This window comes from Mobula birostris, chromosome 2 (genome assembly GCF_030028105.1).
Source record: "Mobula birostris isolate sMobBir1 chromosome 2, sMobBir1.hap1, whole genome shotgun sequence".
NCBI classification, from domain to species: domain Eukaryota; kingdom Metazoa; phylum Chordata; class Chondrichthyes; order Myliobatiformes; family Myliobatidae; genus Mobula; species Mobula birostris.
The window spans coordinates 221,455,576-221,475,735 of record NC_092371.1 but is presented as its reverse complement, the minus strand read 5'-3'; the positions used below and the strand labels follow the sequence as shown (position 1 = coordinate 221,475,735).

General features: G+C 40.7%; 1 protein-coding gene and 1 long non-coding RNA gene across 2 annotated transcripts in view; one reads left to right on the top strand and one right to left on the bottom strand.

Moving 5' to 3' along the window:
• LOC140194090 (uncharacterized) overlaps positions 1-20,160 on the top strand; it is a 115,693-nt gene that overhangs the window by 59,620 nt on the left and 35,913 nt on the right. The gene's annotated exons all lie outside the window — the stretch shown is intronic.
• Positions 1,074-9,503, bottom strand: LOC140194178 (trace amine-associated receptor 1-like). Its single transcript, XM_072251685.1, has 3 exons — positions 9,467-9,503; positions 9,249-9,280; positions 1,074-2,120 (listed from the first exon to the last, which is right to left on the bottom strand). The coding sequence occupies exons 1-3, from the start codon at positions 9,501-9,503 to the stop codon at positions 1,074-1,076; spliced, it is 1,116 nt and encodes a 371-aa protein (XP_072107786.1).

Genomic DNA, 20,160 nt, shown 5'->3' with positions numbered 1-20,160 from the left:
ATAAACATCAGTTAACTTCTTCAGGCCATCTTTGGAGTGCCATTGCCAGTTATCAAAATTCTGCATGGTGCTTACCAAATAGCTTCAGATAGCTAGTGGAAGGCCATTGATTTTCAGTGGAGAAGATAATGAAGAATGGTCTTCAATAGAAAGTTTGCTTTCAGGCATCATCTTGTATGGCAGGGGTTCCCAACCTGGGGTCCATGACCCTTCATTTAATGGTAGGGGTCCATGACATAAAAATGATTGGGAGGCCCTGTTCTAAGCCTCTCTGTGAAGGGCAAGCTATCTTTAGTTTGCCACTCAAGTAAGATTTATTCCCGCAAACTCCCCTGCTCCTCTGAGGCGGTATGCAGCCAGTGTTGAGAGTACACTGAAAGCATAATGAATCTGGTTCCGCAGATACAGATGAATCGCTCTCTGGTATTCATGTCCATTTATAGGAATATCTATTTTTGCTCCATGGTGGTTAAAGTTAAAACTATTTCAAGAATTTGTCTGGAACTGTATTTAAAAATAAGAAGTCAGGTTCTGGAATGTCATGCAAGTCAAATTAAAGTGCACAATATTCCTGATACGTTGAGAAGATTATTGGGGAACGGGGGGGGGGGGGGTAAAAAGGGAACTGCAGACTTGTATTATGCGTTTTACACTTCTCTCTCCTCACTCATTCGTGTCCACCAATCCTACAAACTCCTCGCGTTAATCCTGTCTAGTACCATTTTCCAGAGACTACCAGCACAAATCGTACTGAAGTAGGTAATTCTGAGTCACACAATATATAAAAGATCCAGAAGGGATTTCAAGGTAATAGAAAAACTGGGTGGGAGAAGTCCAAAGAGCAGTTCTTAAAAGGATGGCTGCTAGCCTTTCCAAAACTAGTATGAATTTTTTAAGGATTTATGGATTGAGTAATCAGGAGGGGCATTGGAATGGATACCTGTACTGTCTGTGAAGCCAACCAATAACAAGGAAGTAAGATTTTGGACTCTGAACAGCACATTTCTAGACAGAACATTTGCAAATTTATATAAGTGTTGCTAATGCTAATTAGTAAAAGGAACAAATAAATTTTACTCACAGTACAAGTTTATTCTAGAGGACTGAGACCGAAATATCTTACATGTGCAAATAATTGTCACAGCTTTTCTGAACCAAGAAAAGAAAAAGCCATAGATCATAGGATTAAATGTAGAATTCAAGTAACCAAACCAAACAAGAGTATCAAATAAAACGGGTGGTACTGAATAGTTAAGAAATGCATCTATTGTGTTGCAAATGAAGAACGGGGACCAACAAATCAGGAATATGCCCACCACGATTCCTAGAGTTTTGGCAGCTTTTCTTTCATATCTTCGTGGAAACCAGATTCTATTTACTCCGATGTCTTGAATTTGAACTGTTTCTCTGTTTATCTGCCTCACTTGTTTTACAGCCACAAAATAAATCTTACAATAAATATAGAGAATGGCAACTCCTGGGATGTAGAAAGAAATGGAAGAAGAAATTACTCCTGATATTTCACTCAACACAAGTATGCAATTCCCACAGCAAGTGAATTCATCGCTGTAAAATTCCTCCATTCCTTTCAAATTTAACTTTAAAAAGATCATGCCAAAGGCCAAAACAGCAGAAGCACTCCAGATAATGAATATTATTATCTGCACTGAGAACAAAGTTATTCTTAACTTATACTTTAGTGGGTCACACACTGCAAAGTAGCGGTCAACAGAAATGAAGCAAAGATGCAATATAGAAGCGGTGCTAAGCATGACATCACAACTGCTGTGAAACTTACAGAATGCGTCTCCTAAATACCAACATGTTTCCACTGATCTCACCATGCTATAAGGCATAACCAAGCATCCCAGCAGAAAGTCCACAGTAGCCAAGGAAAGAATTAGGTAATTGGTGGGTGTCTGAAGGTGCTTGAAGTGGATGATTGAAACAATAAGTAATAGGTTCCCAATGACAGTAGAAAGAATTATTAATATCAGAAACGTGTACAGGAATACTCGAAGGCTGTTCGATCGGGTGGTTTTAATACAAGACCCATTTACAAATTCATAACAGTAATCCGCAATTTCTGTTTCTGCACAGGAATTTGTGTCCATTTCCTTCTTTTGAAGGGTTGTCAATATTTGATTTCTCAATCTTATCCCAAATCCTTGTAGAAGAGGTTTCTTTACTGCTTCTGTTCTCCGTCACATCACCTTGAACTAGAAGAGGGGCAAAACATATTACAGACATTATTCAATTCCACAATTTAGTCAAACAAGTTATATTTTCACATGTTTGCAAATAACAGGCTTTGTGGTTGCGAACTCACTTTCATGAACTTCAGTTCTGAATGTCATCTGCTTTTATTTTTGCACTGTGGTTGTTTGACAATCTTCTTTTTAACAGGTTCTATTGGGTATTGGGTATTCAGGTCATGGTACATATTGTTACCAAGGACGTAGGTAGGACAAGGGAGGAGGTCCTGAAAGCAGAATACAGGGAGTTAGGAAGGAAGCTGAGAAGCAGGACCTCAAAGGTAGTAATCTCAGGATTACTGCCTGTGCCATGGGACAGTGAATACAGGAATAGAGCGAGGTAGAGGATAAATGTGTAGCTGTGGGATTGGAGCTGGGGGCAGGGATTCAGATTTCTAGATCATTGAGACTTCTGTTAGGGCAGGCGTGGCCTGTACAAAAAGGACGGGCTGCACTTGAATCTGAGGGGGACCAATATCCTGGCGGGGAGGTTTGCTAAGACTGTTGGGGAGAGTTTAAACTAGAATTGCTGGGGGGCGGGAACCGAACTGAAGAGATAGTAAAGAGGCTGTTGGCTCACAAATAGAAAAAGCTTGGAGACAGTGCCAGAGGGAGGATAGGCAGGCGATAGAGAACGGATGCACTCAGACCGATGGTTTGAGATGTGTCTATTTTAATGCAAGAACCATCATGAACAAAGTGGATGAGATTAGAGAGTGGATCAGAACTTGGAGCTGTGATGTTGTGGCCATTATAGAGACTTGGCTGGTTCAAGGGCAGGAATGGCTACTTCGAGTGCCAGGCTTTAGATGTTTCAGAAAGGACAGGGAGGGAGGCAAAAGAGGTGGGGATATGGCACTGTTGATCAGAGATAGTGCCACGGCTGCAGAAAAGGAGGAAGCCATGGAAGAATTGTCTACTGAGTCTCTGTGATGAAAGTTAGAAACAGGAAGGGGTCAATAACTCTACCGGGTGTTTTTTATAGACCACCTAATAGTAACAGGGACATAGAGGAACAGATAGGGAGACAGATTCTGGAAAGGTGTAATAATAACAGGGTTGTTGTGGTGGGAGAATTTTATTTCCCTAATATTGATAGGCATCTCCCTAGAGCAAGGGGTTTAGATGGGGTGGAGTTTGTTCGGTGTGTTCAGGAAGTTTTCCTGACACAATATGTAAATAAGCCTACAAGAGGAGAGGCTGTACTTGATCTGGTATTGGGAAGAGAACCAGTAAGGGGAAAGATAAAAGGGTGGGGGAGGGCCTCTGCCCCTTCCCTCTTCAGTCCTGACGTAGGGTTCCGGCCCGAAACATTGACTGATCGTTTCCACGGATGCTACCCAACCTGCTGAGTTCCTCCAGCGTGTTGTGAGTGTTGCTAAGGCAAGGAGTGGTTGTAGATGGGTCATATTCTGTATGGAGGTTGGTGACCAGTGGTGTGCCTCAGGGATCCGTTCTGGGACCCCTTCTTTTCATGATTTTTATAAATGCCCTGGATGAGGAAGTGTTGGAATGGGTTAGTAAGTTTTCTGATAATACAAAGGTTGGGGGTGTTGTATATAGAGTGGAGGGCTGTCAGAGGTTTCAGCGGGACATCAATAGGATGCAAAACTGGGCTGCAAAGTGGCAGATGGAGTTCAACCCAGATAAGTGTGAGGTGGTTCATTTTGGTAGGGCAAATAGGATGGCAGAATATAGCATTAATGGTAAGAATCTCGGCAGTGTGGAGGTTCAGAAGTATCTTAGGGTCCGATTCTATAGGACTTTCAAAGCTGCTATGCAGGTTGACTCTCTGGTTAAGAAGGCATATGGTGCATTGGCTTTCATCAACTGTGGGATTGAGTTCAACAGCCAAGAGGTGATGTTCCAGCTATATAGGACCATGGTCAGGCCCCACTTGGAGTACTGTGCTCAGTTCTGGTCACCTCACTGCAGGAAGGATGTGGAAACTATAGCAAGGTTGGAGAGGAGATTTACAAAGATGTTGCCTGGATTGGGGAGCATGCCTTATGAGAATAGGTTGAGTGAACTTGGCCTTTTCTCCTTGGAGCGACAGAGGATGAGAGGTGACCTGATAGAGGTGTATAAGATGATGAGAGGCATTGATCGTGTGAATAGTCAGAGGCTTTTTTCCCAGGGCAGAAATGACTAACACGAGAGGGCATAGTTTTAAGGTGCTTGGAAGCAGGTACAGAGGAGATGTCAGGGGTAAGTTTTATATGTGGAGAGTGGTGAGTGCATGGAATGGGCTGCCAGGGACGGTGGTAGAGACGGATATGATAGGGTCTTTTAAGAGACTCCTGGATAGATACATGGAGCTTAGAAAAGTAGAGGGCTATGGGTAACCCTAGGTAATTTCTAAGTAAGTACCTAGTCGGCACAGCATTGTGGGCTGAAGGGTCTGTATTGTGCTGTAGGTTTTCTATGTTTCTATGTTCCCTTTTTTTTGGTGGCTGCCCATCAGGAGTTGAATCTCAAGGTTGTATATCGTATACATACTTTGATATTAAATGTACTTTGAACTTTGAATTAAATAATCTTTTAAGAGTTAAATAATATCTGACTGAATGGAAATACTAATCTTATTCAAAATCTATTTGATTTCATTTCAAGTATTAGAACAAACATGATATTAAGGATTGTGTGAGTCCAAATGACAGATTTCTAAGACTGCATGAAAAGCTATCAGTATTAATCATCAAAATCAAGGTGATGAAAGACTGTACAATATGATGAGAAGCACAGATCAAGTGGATAGCCAGAGTTTTCTATCCAGGTGCTAATGACTACTAGAGGGAGGGGGGGGGGGCATAATTTTAAGGGTGATTGGAGAAATGTGTCGGGAGGATGTCAGAGGTTAGTTTTTTACACAGGGAGTGGTAAATGGGTGGACCACCCCTACTATGAGTGATGTTAGAGGCAGATACATTAGGAGCATTTAAGAAACTCTCAGATAGGAACATGGATGATAGCAAAAATAGAGAGCTCTGTAAGAGGGAAAGATTAAATTGATCTTAGAAGAGGTTATAAGGTCGGTACAGCATTGTGGGCTGAAGGGACCGTACTGTGCTATAGGGTTTTATGTTCTTCTATAATCTCGATCTCTGTAATGAAGTCGTATAAGTGGTCTTAGAATTTTTTCTATTAATTTTTGGATCTGGAAACTGTTGACAGAACAGCTGGGAATGTTACTTTCAGATCCGAGACTCCGAAGTTTTTTTCATGTTCCATTAAAATCAATATTTGCATGAAGATTTTCAAAGTGGTCACATTGTGGTTTAATATCCTACAACATTTTCCATTATATTATCACTATGGGTTATCTTACCTTTGTATACATAGCAACGGAAATCCTTTTAGGTAGGGTTGCATTTTCAGAATTACTTGATTCTCAGTAATCTTGATGTTTAATATCAATGATCTGTGGAACAAATTGTCATTTATTTGTTTAGCAATATAGCATGGAGAAGGCCTTTCCAGTCCTCCTAACCACAACACCCCCAGCAATCCTCGACAAACCCAATTAACCCCAACCTAATAGTCATGGGAGTCATAGTCATAGTCATACTTTATTGATCCCGGGGGAACTTGGTTTTCGTTACAGTTGCACCATAAATAATAAATAGTAATAGAACCATAAATAGTTAAGTAGTAATATGTAAATTATGCCAGGAAATAAGTCCAGGAACAGCCTATTGGCTCAGGGTATCTGATCCTCCAAGGGAAGAGTTGTAAAATTTGATGGCCACAGGCAGGAATGACTTCCTATGACGCTCAGTGTTGCATCTCGGTGGAATGAGTCTCTGGCTGAATGTACTCCTGTGCCCAACCAGTACATTATGTAGTGGATGGGAGACATTGACCAAGATGGCATGCAACTTAGACAGCATCCTCTTTTCAGACGCCACCGTGAGAGAGTCCAGTTCCATTCTATCATATAGTGGGTGGCCAGAGCTTTTCTGGAGATACTGAGAGTCAACATTTTGGCTGGGCAAGTAGTAGAAACATTTTTCCCTCAGCAGGTACCGAGTCAGGACTGTTTCTGCCGCTCCGCGTGTCCCCTGCAACACCAACTGTTGCGTATCTGAGAATCAGGCGAACCACCCCTTCCATGCGGAGCAATTGAGTACTGGAATCCAACATTCACTGAGATCCCGAGTATTAATAATGACCAATTAACCTACCTGGTAGGTCTTTGGTCTGTGGGAGGAAACTGGAGCACCTGGGAAAACCTACACATTGCATAGGTTTTATCAGTAGTTAGTACACAATATGTAAAGAGAGTGTATACAGTGAAAGGCAGGGCCCTTTAAACATGTTGATAAACAGAAGGATTTTGGAGTCCAAATTCATAGCTCCCCAAAAAGGTTGATAGAGTCATGAACGCTTGTGGTATGTTCGTCTTTATTAGTTGAGGTATTAAATTCAAGAATCAGGAAGTTACAAAATTCTGCTTAGACTGCATCTGGAGTGCTGATCTCTTTGATCAATTATAAGAAGTTTGTGAGCACGTTGGAGAGGTTTATCAAGACACTGCCTAGATTCGAAGGCATGTGCTATGAGGAGAGTTTGGACAAAGTTGGGTTGTTTCTTCATGAGCAACTGAGGCTGAGGGTAAACTTGATAGAAGTTCATAAGGATTTGGAGGGCATAGATAGAAGAGATACCTGTTACCTTTCTCCCAGGTACCAAAAGTCTTATGTTCAAGGTCATGCATTCAAAGTAAGAACGGTCAGTTCAAAGGAGATGTGGAGATATGTGCTTTCTCACAGAGAAATACACTGGAATACACTGACAAGGGTGGTAATGGAGACATAGCTCGAATGCTATCTATAAATTTGCTGATGATACAACCATTGTTGGTAGAATCTCAGGTGGAGACGAGGAGCGTAAAGGAGCGAGATATACCAATGTAGAGTGGTGTCGCACCAGCAACCTTGCACTTAACATCAGTAAGACAAAAGAGCCGATTGTGCACTTCAGGAAGAGTAAGATGAAGGAACACATACCAATCCTCATAGAGGGATCAGAAGTGGAGAGAGTGAGCAGTTTCAAGTTCCTAGGTGTCAAGATCTCTGAGGACCTAACCTGGTCACTACATATCGATGCAGCTGTAAAGAAGGCAAGGCAGTGACTATACTTCATTAGGAATTTGAAGAGATTTGGCATGTCAATAAATACACTCAAAAAACTTCTATAGATGTACTGTGGAGAGCATTCTGACAGGCTGCATCACTGTCTGGTATTGGGGGGGGGTGCTACTACACAGGGCTGAAAGGGGCTGCAGAGGGTTGTAAATCTAGTTAGCTCCATCTTGAGTACTAGCCTACAAAGTACCCAGGAAATCTTCAGGGAGTGGTGTTTCAGAAAGGCAGTGTCCATTATTAAGGGCCCCCAGCACCCAGGACATGCCACACACTCAGCAATTCAGGAAGAGCTTCTTCCCCTCTGCCATTCGATTCCTAAATGGATATTGAACCCATGAACACTGCCCCACTTTTTCAATATATATTATTTCTGTTTTTGCACGATTTTTAATCTCCAATATACATATACTGTAGTAGACTTATTTATTTATACTATATTGCATTGAACTGCTGCTGCTAAGTTGACAAATTTCATGACACATGCCAGTGATAATAAACCTGATTCTGATTCTGAAATACGATAATACAATAGAGGCACTTAAGAGGACATTGTGGAGGCAGAAGGGATTACTCTTGTAAAATGTTTAAGAACTAGTTCAATTAGTTTTGCACAAGATCATAGGCCAAAAGGCTTGTTCTTGCACTGGATTGTTCTATGTCCTATTATGTCAGTGTTTAGCACATAATTCAAATAATATTACTGAGTAAACAAAATAGTATTTTCTGTCTACTGTGTTTGTAATATGATCTATATCATACACCTGGGTTCCGGGGTAAATATACGTCTCTATCAAAGGAAGTGTAAGGCACTCCGTCCTTCTGCTAGACTCCAGGTCACCCTTGGGCAAGGTGTAGCACCCGCTTAGCCCCCAAATCAGGGTCACGTGAAGCCATGGGAGCAGTTGGTGGATGGTTGTATGAGCAGCTGGTGCATGTCGCAAGTCCTGGTTATGTAAGCACTGACAGCAGGCAGACTGAAGACAATTGATAATGGCTGGAGTCACCTGTCTTGTAAGGACACTGCCCAGAAGAAGAAGGCAATGGCAAAATCACTTCTGTAGAAAAATTTGTCAAGAACAATCATGGTCATTGAAAGATCATGTTGGACCATGTTGAAAGATCGCATCTTATATCACAGTTCATAACGAATGAACATCATACAAAAAATCTATGAAAAGTTCGAAAGTGGGTCCGGCCAGTGGCGCAACGGCACCAGCGCTGGACCCGGGAGCAGAGGTTTTCAGGTTCAAATCCAGTCGGGTCCGCCCCCAAGCTCGTTTTCCATCCGTGCCGGGTTGAGTGTCGGGACTGCAACTTGACCTCGTAAAACAAAGGGAAAATACCGCAAAAATGTCTGTGTGAGGAGTGGTGCACCACACAGTCTCTCTTTCTCGCTCTGTGCCTTGGAAAAAGCCGTGAAAACTCCATTATCACGGACGCGCAGATGCACACGTACAGACTCGCACGCACGCAGGCACACGCCAAAAAAAAAGAAAATTTCAAAAGTGTCAACAAACACATTTATTGACCTTCTTTGACAACAAATATTTTGATACATTTACTCTCTTAATATGCCATTCCTGTTAATTTTAAAGGATATCCCCAAAAAAATATTTCACAGTGTATTCCTTTCTTTGTGAAGCCGATTAGACAGCAAAATAAGTTCAATATGTAAATTTACTGTTGAAATGTTATGGAAGTTACATTTAGTACAGAAAAAGTACCACTGAATGGTGTAAACCAAGAGATTCTGCAGATGCTGGAAATCCAGAGCAACACACACAAAATGCTGGAGGAACTCAGCAGGTCAGGCAGCATCTGTGAATGACTGGACAGTTGATATTTCGGGCTGAGACCTTTCATTAAGACCAGAAAGGAAAGGGAAGGACACCAGAATAGTGTAAATAACTTTTATTCATATTCCATATGAATTCATAATGGAATATATCAATCTAGCATTCATTTAAACAAAACCTACGATCACCCTTAATAATATCTATGATAAAATAATTATAGAAAATGCTGGAAATAGATGGTCAGGCAGTAGCGATGGAGAAAATGAGTCTAGTTCTGATATCGAGCTACAGGTTTCCCCCGCCATCCGAAGGTAGAGTGTTCCTATGAAACGGTTTGTCAGCCGAAATGTCGTAAAGCGAAGAAGCAATTACCATTTATTTATATGGGAAAATTTTGTGAGCGTTCGCAGACCCAAAAATAACCTACCAAATCATGCCAAATAACACATAAAACCTAAAGTAACAGTAACATATAGTAAAAGCAGGAATGATATGATAAATACACAGCCTATATAAAGTAGAAACACTTTTCCACAATCATTACTGAACTGTTCTCCAGAGCGAAGATCTCACGCAAGCGCCGTCGGCAGAAAATCTCACGCAAGCGCTGTCGGCAAAAACGCGGCGCAAGCGCTCTCCAGTAACCTTTAAGCTATGAAGCTGCCAAATCGTACGAAATAACACATAAAAATACACAGCCGATATAAAGTAGAAATAACGTATGTACAGTGTAGTATCACTTACCGGAATCGGGACAGCACCGAGCACACTGATGATGGTGTGTTAGACTGAGTCGTCGGAGTCTGGGTGGTGCAGTGGCCCCCCACCCTCCAGGCCGCTGAGCAATACATTGCCGCGAAGCATGCAGGGGTCCAGCGGTAGCCGGGAGGTACACAACACATCTTTAAGAAAAAAGCCAAAACAAACATGCTAATTAATTAGGTGCCGCCCATAATTGTCGGCCCAGATCAGTGCCGATCTCCAATTGCATCGTCTCTGATCTGGGCTGACAATTACGTGTCAGCGGCACCTAATTAATTAGCATGTTTATTTCGGCTTTTTTCTTAAAGATGTGCTGTGTGCCTCCCGGCTACTGTTGCATTCTCTGTGAATCGGTACCTGTCTGGGGATTGGGGTGGTGGGACACTGGGGTGTCATCTCGTCGTCTGTTTCCATTAGAGCAGGCTGCTCATCTTCTATGACTGCCAGCCTCGATGTCGAAGGTCGAGGTTCGTCGTCTGCTGTGGCTGATGTGGAAGGCTTGCCTGACTGCTGAGCCTCGCGCATTTTTCTATCACACAGTTCTTTCTAAGGACTCAAACCATCCTGCAAATATCCCCTAAACCGACGTACCCTTTCAAAATTAAAGTCGTACTTTATCATTACTCATTCGGTTTCGATTGTTATCCTTTTGTCTTCCAATTGCATCAGCTCTTCATCTGTCAGTTCTTGGTGATGGGATGCCAAAACCTCTTCAACATCATGTTCGTCAGCTTCCACAAGCCAAACTCACGTTGTCTTTACTTCGTTCACCACAATCAAAACGCTTAATTATGTCTAGTTTTACCGTAAGTGTAACACCCTTACAAGCTCTTGCAGGCTTTTCCGATACCATAGAACTCATCTTGCAAACGGCTGCTCACAGACTCGTGTTTAAGCAATGCCGGCGAGAATCAGGGGGAGAGCGGCTGCTCGGGGCGCGCTGCCTTTTATCGCGCGCTGAATTTTTTTTCGTAACAGTGAAAACACCTTCTGAAAGCGAAAATAGGGTCCTAATGTAGGTCTTTCATAACAGTGAGGTTTCGTAAAGCGAACGTTGGAAAAGCGGGGGACACCTGCTATTTCTGTTTTGCAGGTATAATTAATATTGTTGTTGGATTGATGAAAATATAATTGAATCATAGATTCACAGCATGAAAGCAGATCCTTTAGCCCAACAAGTCCACAGCAACTATCAAATAGCTGTCTTACACCAATCCAATTACTTTTAAACACATTTTCAATAAGTCTCTCTCGAGTTTACCATCCATTTATATTCTGAGGACAATTTACTGTAGCCAATTAATGTATCAAACTGCGCGTCATTATGGTGTCAGAGGAAACAGCAGTATCTGGAGAAAACCTAGGTGGCTGCAGTCAGGTCACTCGTCTGAGTGCTACTGGTACCATGTAACCCAGTACTACCTGTTGCATGGTCGCGTGGTCGGTGACTAAACCGGCTCCCCCACCAGGTTTGCCTGGTGAGGGTGGCTAGACACCCTGCAGGATGAAAAACAAGACCTGTCAACGGGCGGATGAACCCCCTCGTAGGGTCAATGGCCATCTAGCAAACACGTGCCGTGAAGCACGGAAAGGGCATCCCTTGCATCAAAGCTTGGTCTGGCCATTCACTGCAACAGAACTTCCCCCAGCCGTCTTGGACCCCACCACACCACTGGATCCGGGAGGGGATGTCGAGAGGGTGGGTCTCGGCCTGTGCAAACCCCTACTCACCTAAAATCCATTCATGCACACGCTGTTCCTTTCTAAGGAGTGGGGTATCCTAAACCCCACTAACTGACTGAAAGGGACCATCATCACCCTACAGGATGGATAGCCAGAGAGAGAGAGAGGTGGTTGCATGAAGAACATGCAAACTCCACACAGGCAGTATGCATGGCTAGGATCAGACGCAGGCTGCTGGAGCCGTCAGGCAGCAAATCAATTAGCTTCACACTCTGCCACCCCACATGTCCTTATGCTGATGTTTAAACTGAAGTAAAAGGAAATCATCAAAACTGGAATAATTAATACTTTGTTGCAAAAACAAAGAGATTAACATTTCTCACAAGCCTGATCTTTCAAATAACATACACGAGGGCCATTTTAACTGACGCTACCGACCTCAAGTCAGACCCCAGCTGAAGTTCTGTCCCAGGAGGCTCCTGTTACACTTCCACACCAAGGGAAATCCAAAATGGGGCTGTTGATAATTTCAATGATCTCGTATTGTAGGACACAACAATAAATCCAGAGGAAGATGCTTGCAAAAACCTTAAATGACTTTAATCTTCACAAGATTGAACAAGTCAACTGCACAAAGGTAGTTTTCAGTATAATTGTAAATTGGAAACAAACTATTTTAGGCTTGGTTGTGTGTAAAGAGCAAGGAGCAATTGATGATCTTGATAAGTAAGAGAAAGAGTACGCTTAGGACATGAGAGATTGCTGCAGACAGTTTGAAACTGATCCTCCTGGGTTGGAAAAGTTGCAATCATCTGAGAAGGCACCATTAAGAAGGAAAAGGGAAAGCTAATTGCATCGTCCAACTAACAGAATGCCTGGAGCACAGGTTTGTTGTAACCAACACCTATTTGTTCAGAAACAAGTAGAAGTCCTCTGGAGACACTAATACCTGTTAAGTTATATCATTGTGCAAGCAATTAGGTCTACATCACATGTGCTGTGACAGGTGACAATGATTGCATTCCCATTTCTGCCTCACCTGAGCAACTCAAACTTGTTAGCATTACTCATATCCCCTGAATAAATATACAGATTTAAAGAATTTAGACCATGATTGCCCACATCATAGCACATAATGTTGATAATGACATTGAAAGAAGATCCGTCACTGGAGAACAAAATAAACAAAAGAAAAAGTAATGCTACAAGCTTCTTCTTTTTCATGTGCCTTGCACGTTACATGCTTGGGCGATCATGGCTCTCCACATTGAACGATCCCTTGCGGCGTCAATGATATCTCGCACACTTAGACCTGTTCGTTCTTTCACAGTATCCATATATTTTCTTCTTTGCCTTCCTCTTCCGTGTTTCCCAGGCATACGGCCTTGTAATGTAAGGCATTCTATTTCTCCCTTTCTGATAACATAACCCAGGAATTTAAGTTTCCTCTCATTTAATGTTCTCATCGAAGATCCTTTTGTATGGGCACGTTGGAGTACTGTCTCATTAGTTACCCCATCTCTATATGATATTTTCAGCATTCTTCTAAGAAACCACATTTCTGTTGCTTCTGGTGTTATAGTCCATGTTTCAGAGGCATACAGTAGGATAGACCAGACGTAACATTTTAGTAGCCTAAGTCTTGTTGTCATAGAAATTTGTCTGGTGGTAAAAACGGCTTTCATTTTTTGGAAGTTGGTTTTGGTAATGGCAATTCTTCTTTTTATTTCTACTTTACTTCTAGCATCTTGTGATATAAAGCTACCAACATAATTAAAGCTGGTCTTTTGTTCAATCTCTTGGTTACCGATGTACAATTGGCAATTGGGAATATCCTGCTGTTTTGATATTTGTTTTTTTTACAGTTGACGGTTAGACCAAAATCTGCACTTATTTGTACTACTTTGTCTAGGAGGATTTGTAGGTCTTCTGCAGCACTTGCTATTAGGGTGGTATCGTCTGCATATCTTATAGTGTTGACATTAACACCTCCAATTTTTATCCCATCTAGGTCTTCTATTTCTCTGAGAATCATTTCACTATTGATATTAAATAATTCCAGTGAGGCATCACCTCCCTGTCTAACTCCTCTTTGAATTTTAGTCCAACTGCTTATATTATCATCAACTCTTACCGCCGCCGTTTGATTCCAATTTAAATTTTGAAGCAGTTGTTGGTCCCTTCCATCAATGTTAATGAAATTGTCCGCTGACTGGAGAAACTCCAGATGTGACGTACCTTTCCCTTTTCTAGTGACTTTACCATGTTTCATGCTTTTCATTGCTTTAGTTATTTCTTCTTTGGTACCACCTCTCACGTACTTTATCTGGATCTATTAGTGTGGATCCATCTGCTGATCTTATGCATCCTGTAGAGGAGGTTTTCTTAATTCCAGTAATTTCCTTAATTTTCTTGTGCATTTCTTTGCTGTCGTTAATATGGCCTTCTACATCATTGCATTTTTGAGTCAGCCATTCTTCCTTTGCAAAGAGTTTCTACAGTTATATTAATAGCAAAAGGATAGTGAGGGATAAAATTTGGTCCCTTAGAGAATCAGAGTGGACGGCTATGTGCGGAGCCAAAAGAGATGGGGGAGATTTTGAACAATTTCTTTTCTTCGGTATTCACTAAGGAGAAGGATATTGAATTGTGTAAGGTAAGGGAATCAAATAGGATAGTAATGGAAACTATGATGATTAAAGAAGAGCAAGTAATGGCACTTTTAAGGAATATAAAAGTGGATAAGTCTCCGGGTCCTGACAGGATATTCCCTCGGACCTTGAGGGAAGATAGTGTGGAAATAGCAGGGGCTCTGACAGAAATATTTAAAATGTCATTAGAAAAGGGGATGGTGCCGGAGGTTTGGCGTATAGCTCATGTTATTCCATTGTTTAAGAAGGGTTCTAAGAGTAAACCTAGCAATTATAAGCCTGTGAGTTTGACGTCAGTGGTGGGTAAATTGATGGAAAGTATTCTTTGAGATGGTATATATAATTATCTGGATAGACAGGATCTGATTAGGAACAGTCAACATAGATTTGTGTGTGGGAGGTCATGTCTGACAAATTTTATTGAATTTTTTGAAGAGATTACTAGGAAAGTTGATGAGTATAGGAGTTGGGATGTAATGTTGACATTGTACAAGGCATTGGTGAGGCCAAATTTGGAGTATTATGTATAGTTCTGGTCACCGAATTATAGGAAAGATGTCAACAAAATAGAGAGAATACAGAGAAGATTTACTAGAATGTTACCTGGGTTTCATCACCTAAGTTACAGAGAAAGGTTGAACAAGTTGGGTCTTTATTCTTTGGACCGTAGAAGGTTGAGGGGGGACTTGATAGAGGTATTTAAAATTATGAGGGGGATAGATAGAGTTGACATGGATACGCTTTTTCCATTGAGGGTAGGGGAGATTCAAACAAGAGGACATGAGTTGAGAGTTAAAGGACAAAAGTTTAGGGGTAACATGAGGGGGATCTTCTTTACTCAGAGAGTGGTAGCTGTGTGGAATGAGCTTCCAGCAGAAGCAGTTGAGGCAGGTTCGATGTTGTTATTTAAAATTAAATTGGATAGATATATGGACAGGAAAGGAATGGAGGATATGGGCTGAGTGCAGGTCGGTGGGACTGGGTGAGCATAAGAGTTCAGCATGGACCAGAAGGGCCAAGATGGCCTGTTTCTGTGCTGTAATTGTGATATGGTTATATGGTTATAATATTGCACAATTGTCTGATCTGTCTGTCTAGCTCTCTGTATTCCACTTCATTATTCTTCCATCAGATCTGGAATTTCTTTGGTTATCCTCCCCCTGTTGGTGTGTTGGATTTCTTGTACTGGGATTATCTCCTCTGCTGATTGCTGTATAGCATATTTAAATCTGTCCCAAATAGATGTTGTTACATTTTCATTGAGGTGTTCTTCTACAGCTGTCTTGAATTGTTGCTTAAGTATGCTATCATTTTTAAGTTCTCCCAAAATATATTTCTTTGTCTTTTTTCCACGTTTCAGTTTCTTTAGTTTTGTTTTGATGGTAGCTATTACCGGATGGTAATCTGAACCACAGTCTGCTCCTGGGTAGGCCTTAGAATTTGTGATACTATTTCTAAAGTGTTCATTGATGGTAATGAAATCTATTTGATTCCTTGTTCTATCTCCACGGCTAATCCAAGTACACAATCTACGTGGATGGTTTTTATACCACGTATTGGTGATCACTTGGTTGTTTCTGACATACCAGTCAGTAAACTTTCTCCATTTTCATTTTTCTCCCCTAATCCAAAAGGTCCTATGATGTTATCAACCCTTTCCTGTCCAACTTTGGAGTTAAAATCTCCCATGACTAGTTTTATATCCTGAGATTTACATTGCTCACAAGCACTGTCAAGATCTTCATAAAATGTGTTGATATCCTCTTCATCCACATCATTTGTTGGTGCATAGGCTTGGATTATGCTAATTATGAAAAGTTTGGAAGTTGATATCTTAGGCCTGTCAGAAATTAGATGGACCGACAGTGGCAAATTCACCAAGAATAGTTCTCTGATAATGTATTCTGGAGATCAACAGCATATATTTTTTTTATTATTAAATGCAATCATGAACAATAGCCAGATCAGAGATGCTGATCAAGTGAACTAGTTCCCAAAGGGAACTCTGATAGGCCAATCAGATGGTTCACTGCTGCTCAGCAATAGAACACAAAAAAATCATATGTACAATTAAAAAATAGTAGAAATACTGGAGTCATGATGATTATGATGAAGTCTGCTGGAGAGAGACATTTATACACATGCTGTCCTCCATGATTCAAAGAGATTGAAGGATAAGGTTGCAGGGTGACAAAACGCGGCAGGAGCACTTGGAACTAAAAACTAATCCCTACCGGGAGAAAACGGCACCTGTTCTTTCCGCACTGTTCTCCAGCAGTTTAAGGACTAAGTCCAGCCAGAACATAACTCACAAGTGCTCTTGAAAGTCAGGTATTAACCCTACCTACCAACAACCAAGCATTTCCATCCTGGTCCCCTTCATGATAGCTTATGAAGAAGCATGTGACTTCCCTCCCAGATGAAAGGTGTTTGTGCGCTCGACTCGACATATGTATGGAGTTGGAATCATTTTAAACAAACAAGTATCAAAATGTCTTATGGGATTTTGGGTGATATCCGACCGGCTGCTTTTAGTTAAATGCTACAAGCAACACACACAAAATGCTGGAGGAACTCTGCAGACCAGGCAGCATCTATGGAAAAAAGTACAGCCAACATTTCTGGTTGAAACCCTTTGGCAGGACTGAGTTCCTCCAGCAGTTTGTGTGTGTTGCTCGGATTTCCAGCATCTGCAGATTTTCTCTTGTTAATGCTACAAGCATTGGTTCATTCTATAGCAAAAGATGTTCAGGAAAAATGTTGGCAAGGGACTGGCAGAGATCGACAGTTCAAAATTCAGAGTAAATGTTATTATCTGAGTACATGTATATCACTATATACAGCCCTGAGATTCTGAGGATTAATGAAAAATCAACCAGAGTGGAGAAGACAACAAACTGTGCAAATGCAATAAATAACGAGAACATGAGATAATGACACAAAGAGTCCTTAAAGTGAGATCATTGGTTGTAGGAACATTTCAATTATGGGGAAATGAGTGAAGTTATCACCTTTTATTCATAGCTTAATGGTTGAGGTGGATGATGGAATAGGTTCAGTAAATGAAATGGAAAGGAAGGAGGTTATGTTGCAACTTTAGAAGACTCTTGTTAGGCCATATCTAGAGTCACCCCACTATAAGAAGAATGTTGAGGCTTTGGAGAGGGCGCAGAAGAGATTCACCAGGATGCTGTCTGGTTTAGAGGGCATGTGCTATCATGACAGGCTGGATAACTTGGGTGTTTTCTCTAGATAGTCAGAGGGTGAGGTGCTTTTTATAATATTGTAAACCTCCATTGATGGAGGTTTACAATATTATGAGAGGCATAGATAGAGTGGACAGAGAGTATCTGTTTCCCAGGGTTGAAATGTCTAATACAAGAGGGCATGCATTGAAGATGAAAGGGGGTAGGTTCAAGGGGATGTCAGGGGTAAGAGACGATGGATGCCTGGAATGAGTTGCCTGGTATGGTGGCAAAGGCAGATACATTAGAGGCTTTTAAGAGATGCTTGGATAGGCACATGGACATATGGAAGACGGGGTGATATGGACATGGTGTAGGTAGGAGGGATTAGCTTTGGGGTGTTTTTCATTTGCTTTTTAGCAGGTTTGGCACAACATTGTGGGTTGGGTGGCCTGTCCTATGCCGTATGTTCTATGTTTTATATTCTATCTTAAAAAAAATTGTGTTTCCTTACAAGAGTAGTTAAGTGAAAAAAATAGTAGCAAGTTAACAACAGTAGAAATGAGCAGAGGATTAGATCCATGGAGAAATCTGGTGATTTTCCCAAGTAACATTTTTAATGTTGGCTGACTCACAGAAATGGCATAAATACTAGAAGATAACATATTCACACAAAGCTGAAAGTGCCGCTGATAAAATTACTCTGGTTGCTTCTATAGTGTAGACCCACAAGGTGAGATATTTCCAAATTTAAGTGCAAGGATTGCTTCATTTGCCACAGAGTAACTTCTGTCCTATGCTTCAATTTTGAAGGAATGATCGATTTTGATGGAATTTTTATAATCAGTAGATTGAAATTGCAATATCAAAGCATTAACTCTTTCATGAAACTTAAAAATTTAATATGTTAACATCTTTGCCAAAATAAAAGTGTATCAATCCATTAATAATCTCAACACGAGACCAGTTTGGCATATTATAATTTTCATTTACGTGAGAAGTAACTGAGAATCATTGTAAACAGTTCCTGTTCATTCTTCCCAAAAGGTATACAGTATTGTTCACATTATGGCTTTATAAGGCTCATACGGTGGATAACATTACAAGTTGTAAAAAAACTATGAGGCTTTTAGTTGCTAATATGATTATTCTGCTTATTTATAAAATAGCTTAAGAACAGATAATATGAATAATGCAATACCTGGTATCATTCAGGAGTCGGAAAGAAACCTGAGCTGAGAAAGCTGAAACCACAGCCACTTATTCACCCCCTGCCTCTTTCTGCTATCAGTGTTTGTCTTTTCAAAAATCAGAAACAATAGCTTACCTCCAACAAGTCCAATTCTACAATTATGCACACAACCATTGAGAGATTGCAATTTAAACCCAAGCACGCAATTAAACTTCTCACTAGGAGAAAACACCCAATAGAAAACATCTCCTTCTATTTATGAATTTTGTAAGCCATTCTCAAATATTTACCAACAGCAGAATACTATGAATTGCTCTGTTCAAATGATTTCTTGACAATACCCTTTACAGGGAAAATGTCAATTAAACATAAAGCGAATGGCAAACAATATCAATGGGTTGTTAGGGAACGATGGTTCTGACACTAATCACTATATTCCAGCATTAAGTGCTAGCGTTAAAATATATTTTTAAATGATTCATTGGACTTTCCTACTACTATTTATTTTTATATTAACATTTGTATATTGAAATAAAAAAAGTGTGTAATTAAAATAAACTTATTCTATAAATGGCACTTATACAGACAAGATAAAGGGTAATAAAATGTATTACTTTTCCTCCACCTGCTTAAACAGAAGAGTTCAGAGGACTATTATGAGCTGCATCCCAGCCAGAAGAGTTAAATATTTGTACAATTCTTGGGCACTGATTGAACATATGAAATTTAGCTCCCAGCTGAGTATTCTAAACAAAATGGGCAGTGATTTCCTATTCCAGGAAATATGAATGTTCACATTCTGATGGGTGATTCTCCATTTTCATCCTTAAATCCCTAATCTAAACAAAGCAGATTGCGTTCCAAGCATATAAGAGAACTTCTTCCAGTAATGGGTGTGTCATAGCATGCAGTAACTTAGCTTGAAGATGGAATCTTTGCCCAGAATTTTATAACACAACCAAAGTGTTTGTGCTCAGATGTCAATGACCTTCTGTTGCCCTTTCTGCTCGCAGTAACCATCAAGCAGGAAGTACCAAAGCCTGAAGTCATTCACAATCTGGTTTACGATCACCAGCATATGTCGTTAAATATGTTGACTTTGAGACAGCAGTACGATGCAATATATAATAATGGAGAAAGAAACTGTTAATTACCTTAAGTATATGTGTATGAAATAGTTAAATTAACCGAGCAGTGGCAAAAAGACAGAAATAAAAAGTAGTGAGGTAGTGTCCATGGGTTCAATGTCCATTCAGAAATCAGATGGCAGATGGGAAAAAGCTGTTCCTGAATCCAGTGGTTTTGTAGTGTCATAAAACCACCAGGTTCAAGAACTGTTACTTCACTTCAACCTTTTGAATTCTTGAACCAACCTGCACAAACCTAATCTCTACCCCAGTATAGCAACACTATGAACACATTGCATTACAATGAACCATGTGGTATTCTGATCTATATGTTTTTTTTTCTGGCAAAATCTGTAAATAAT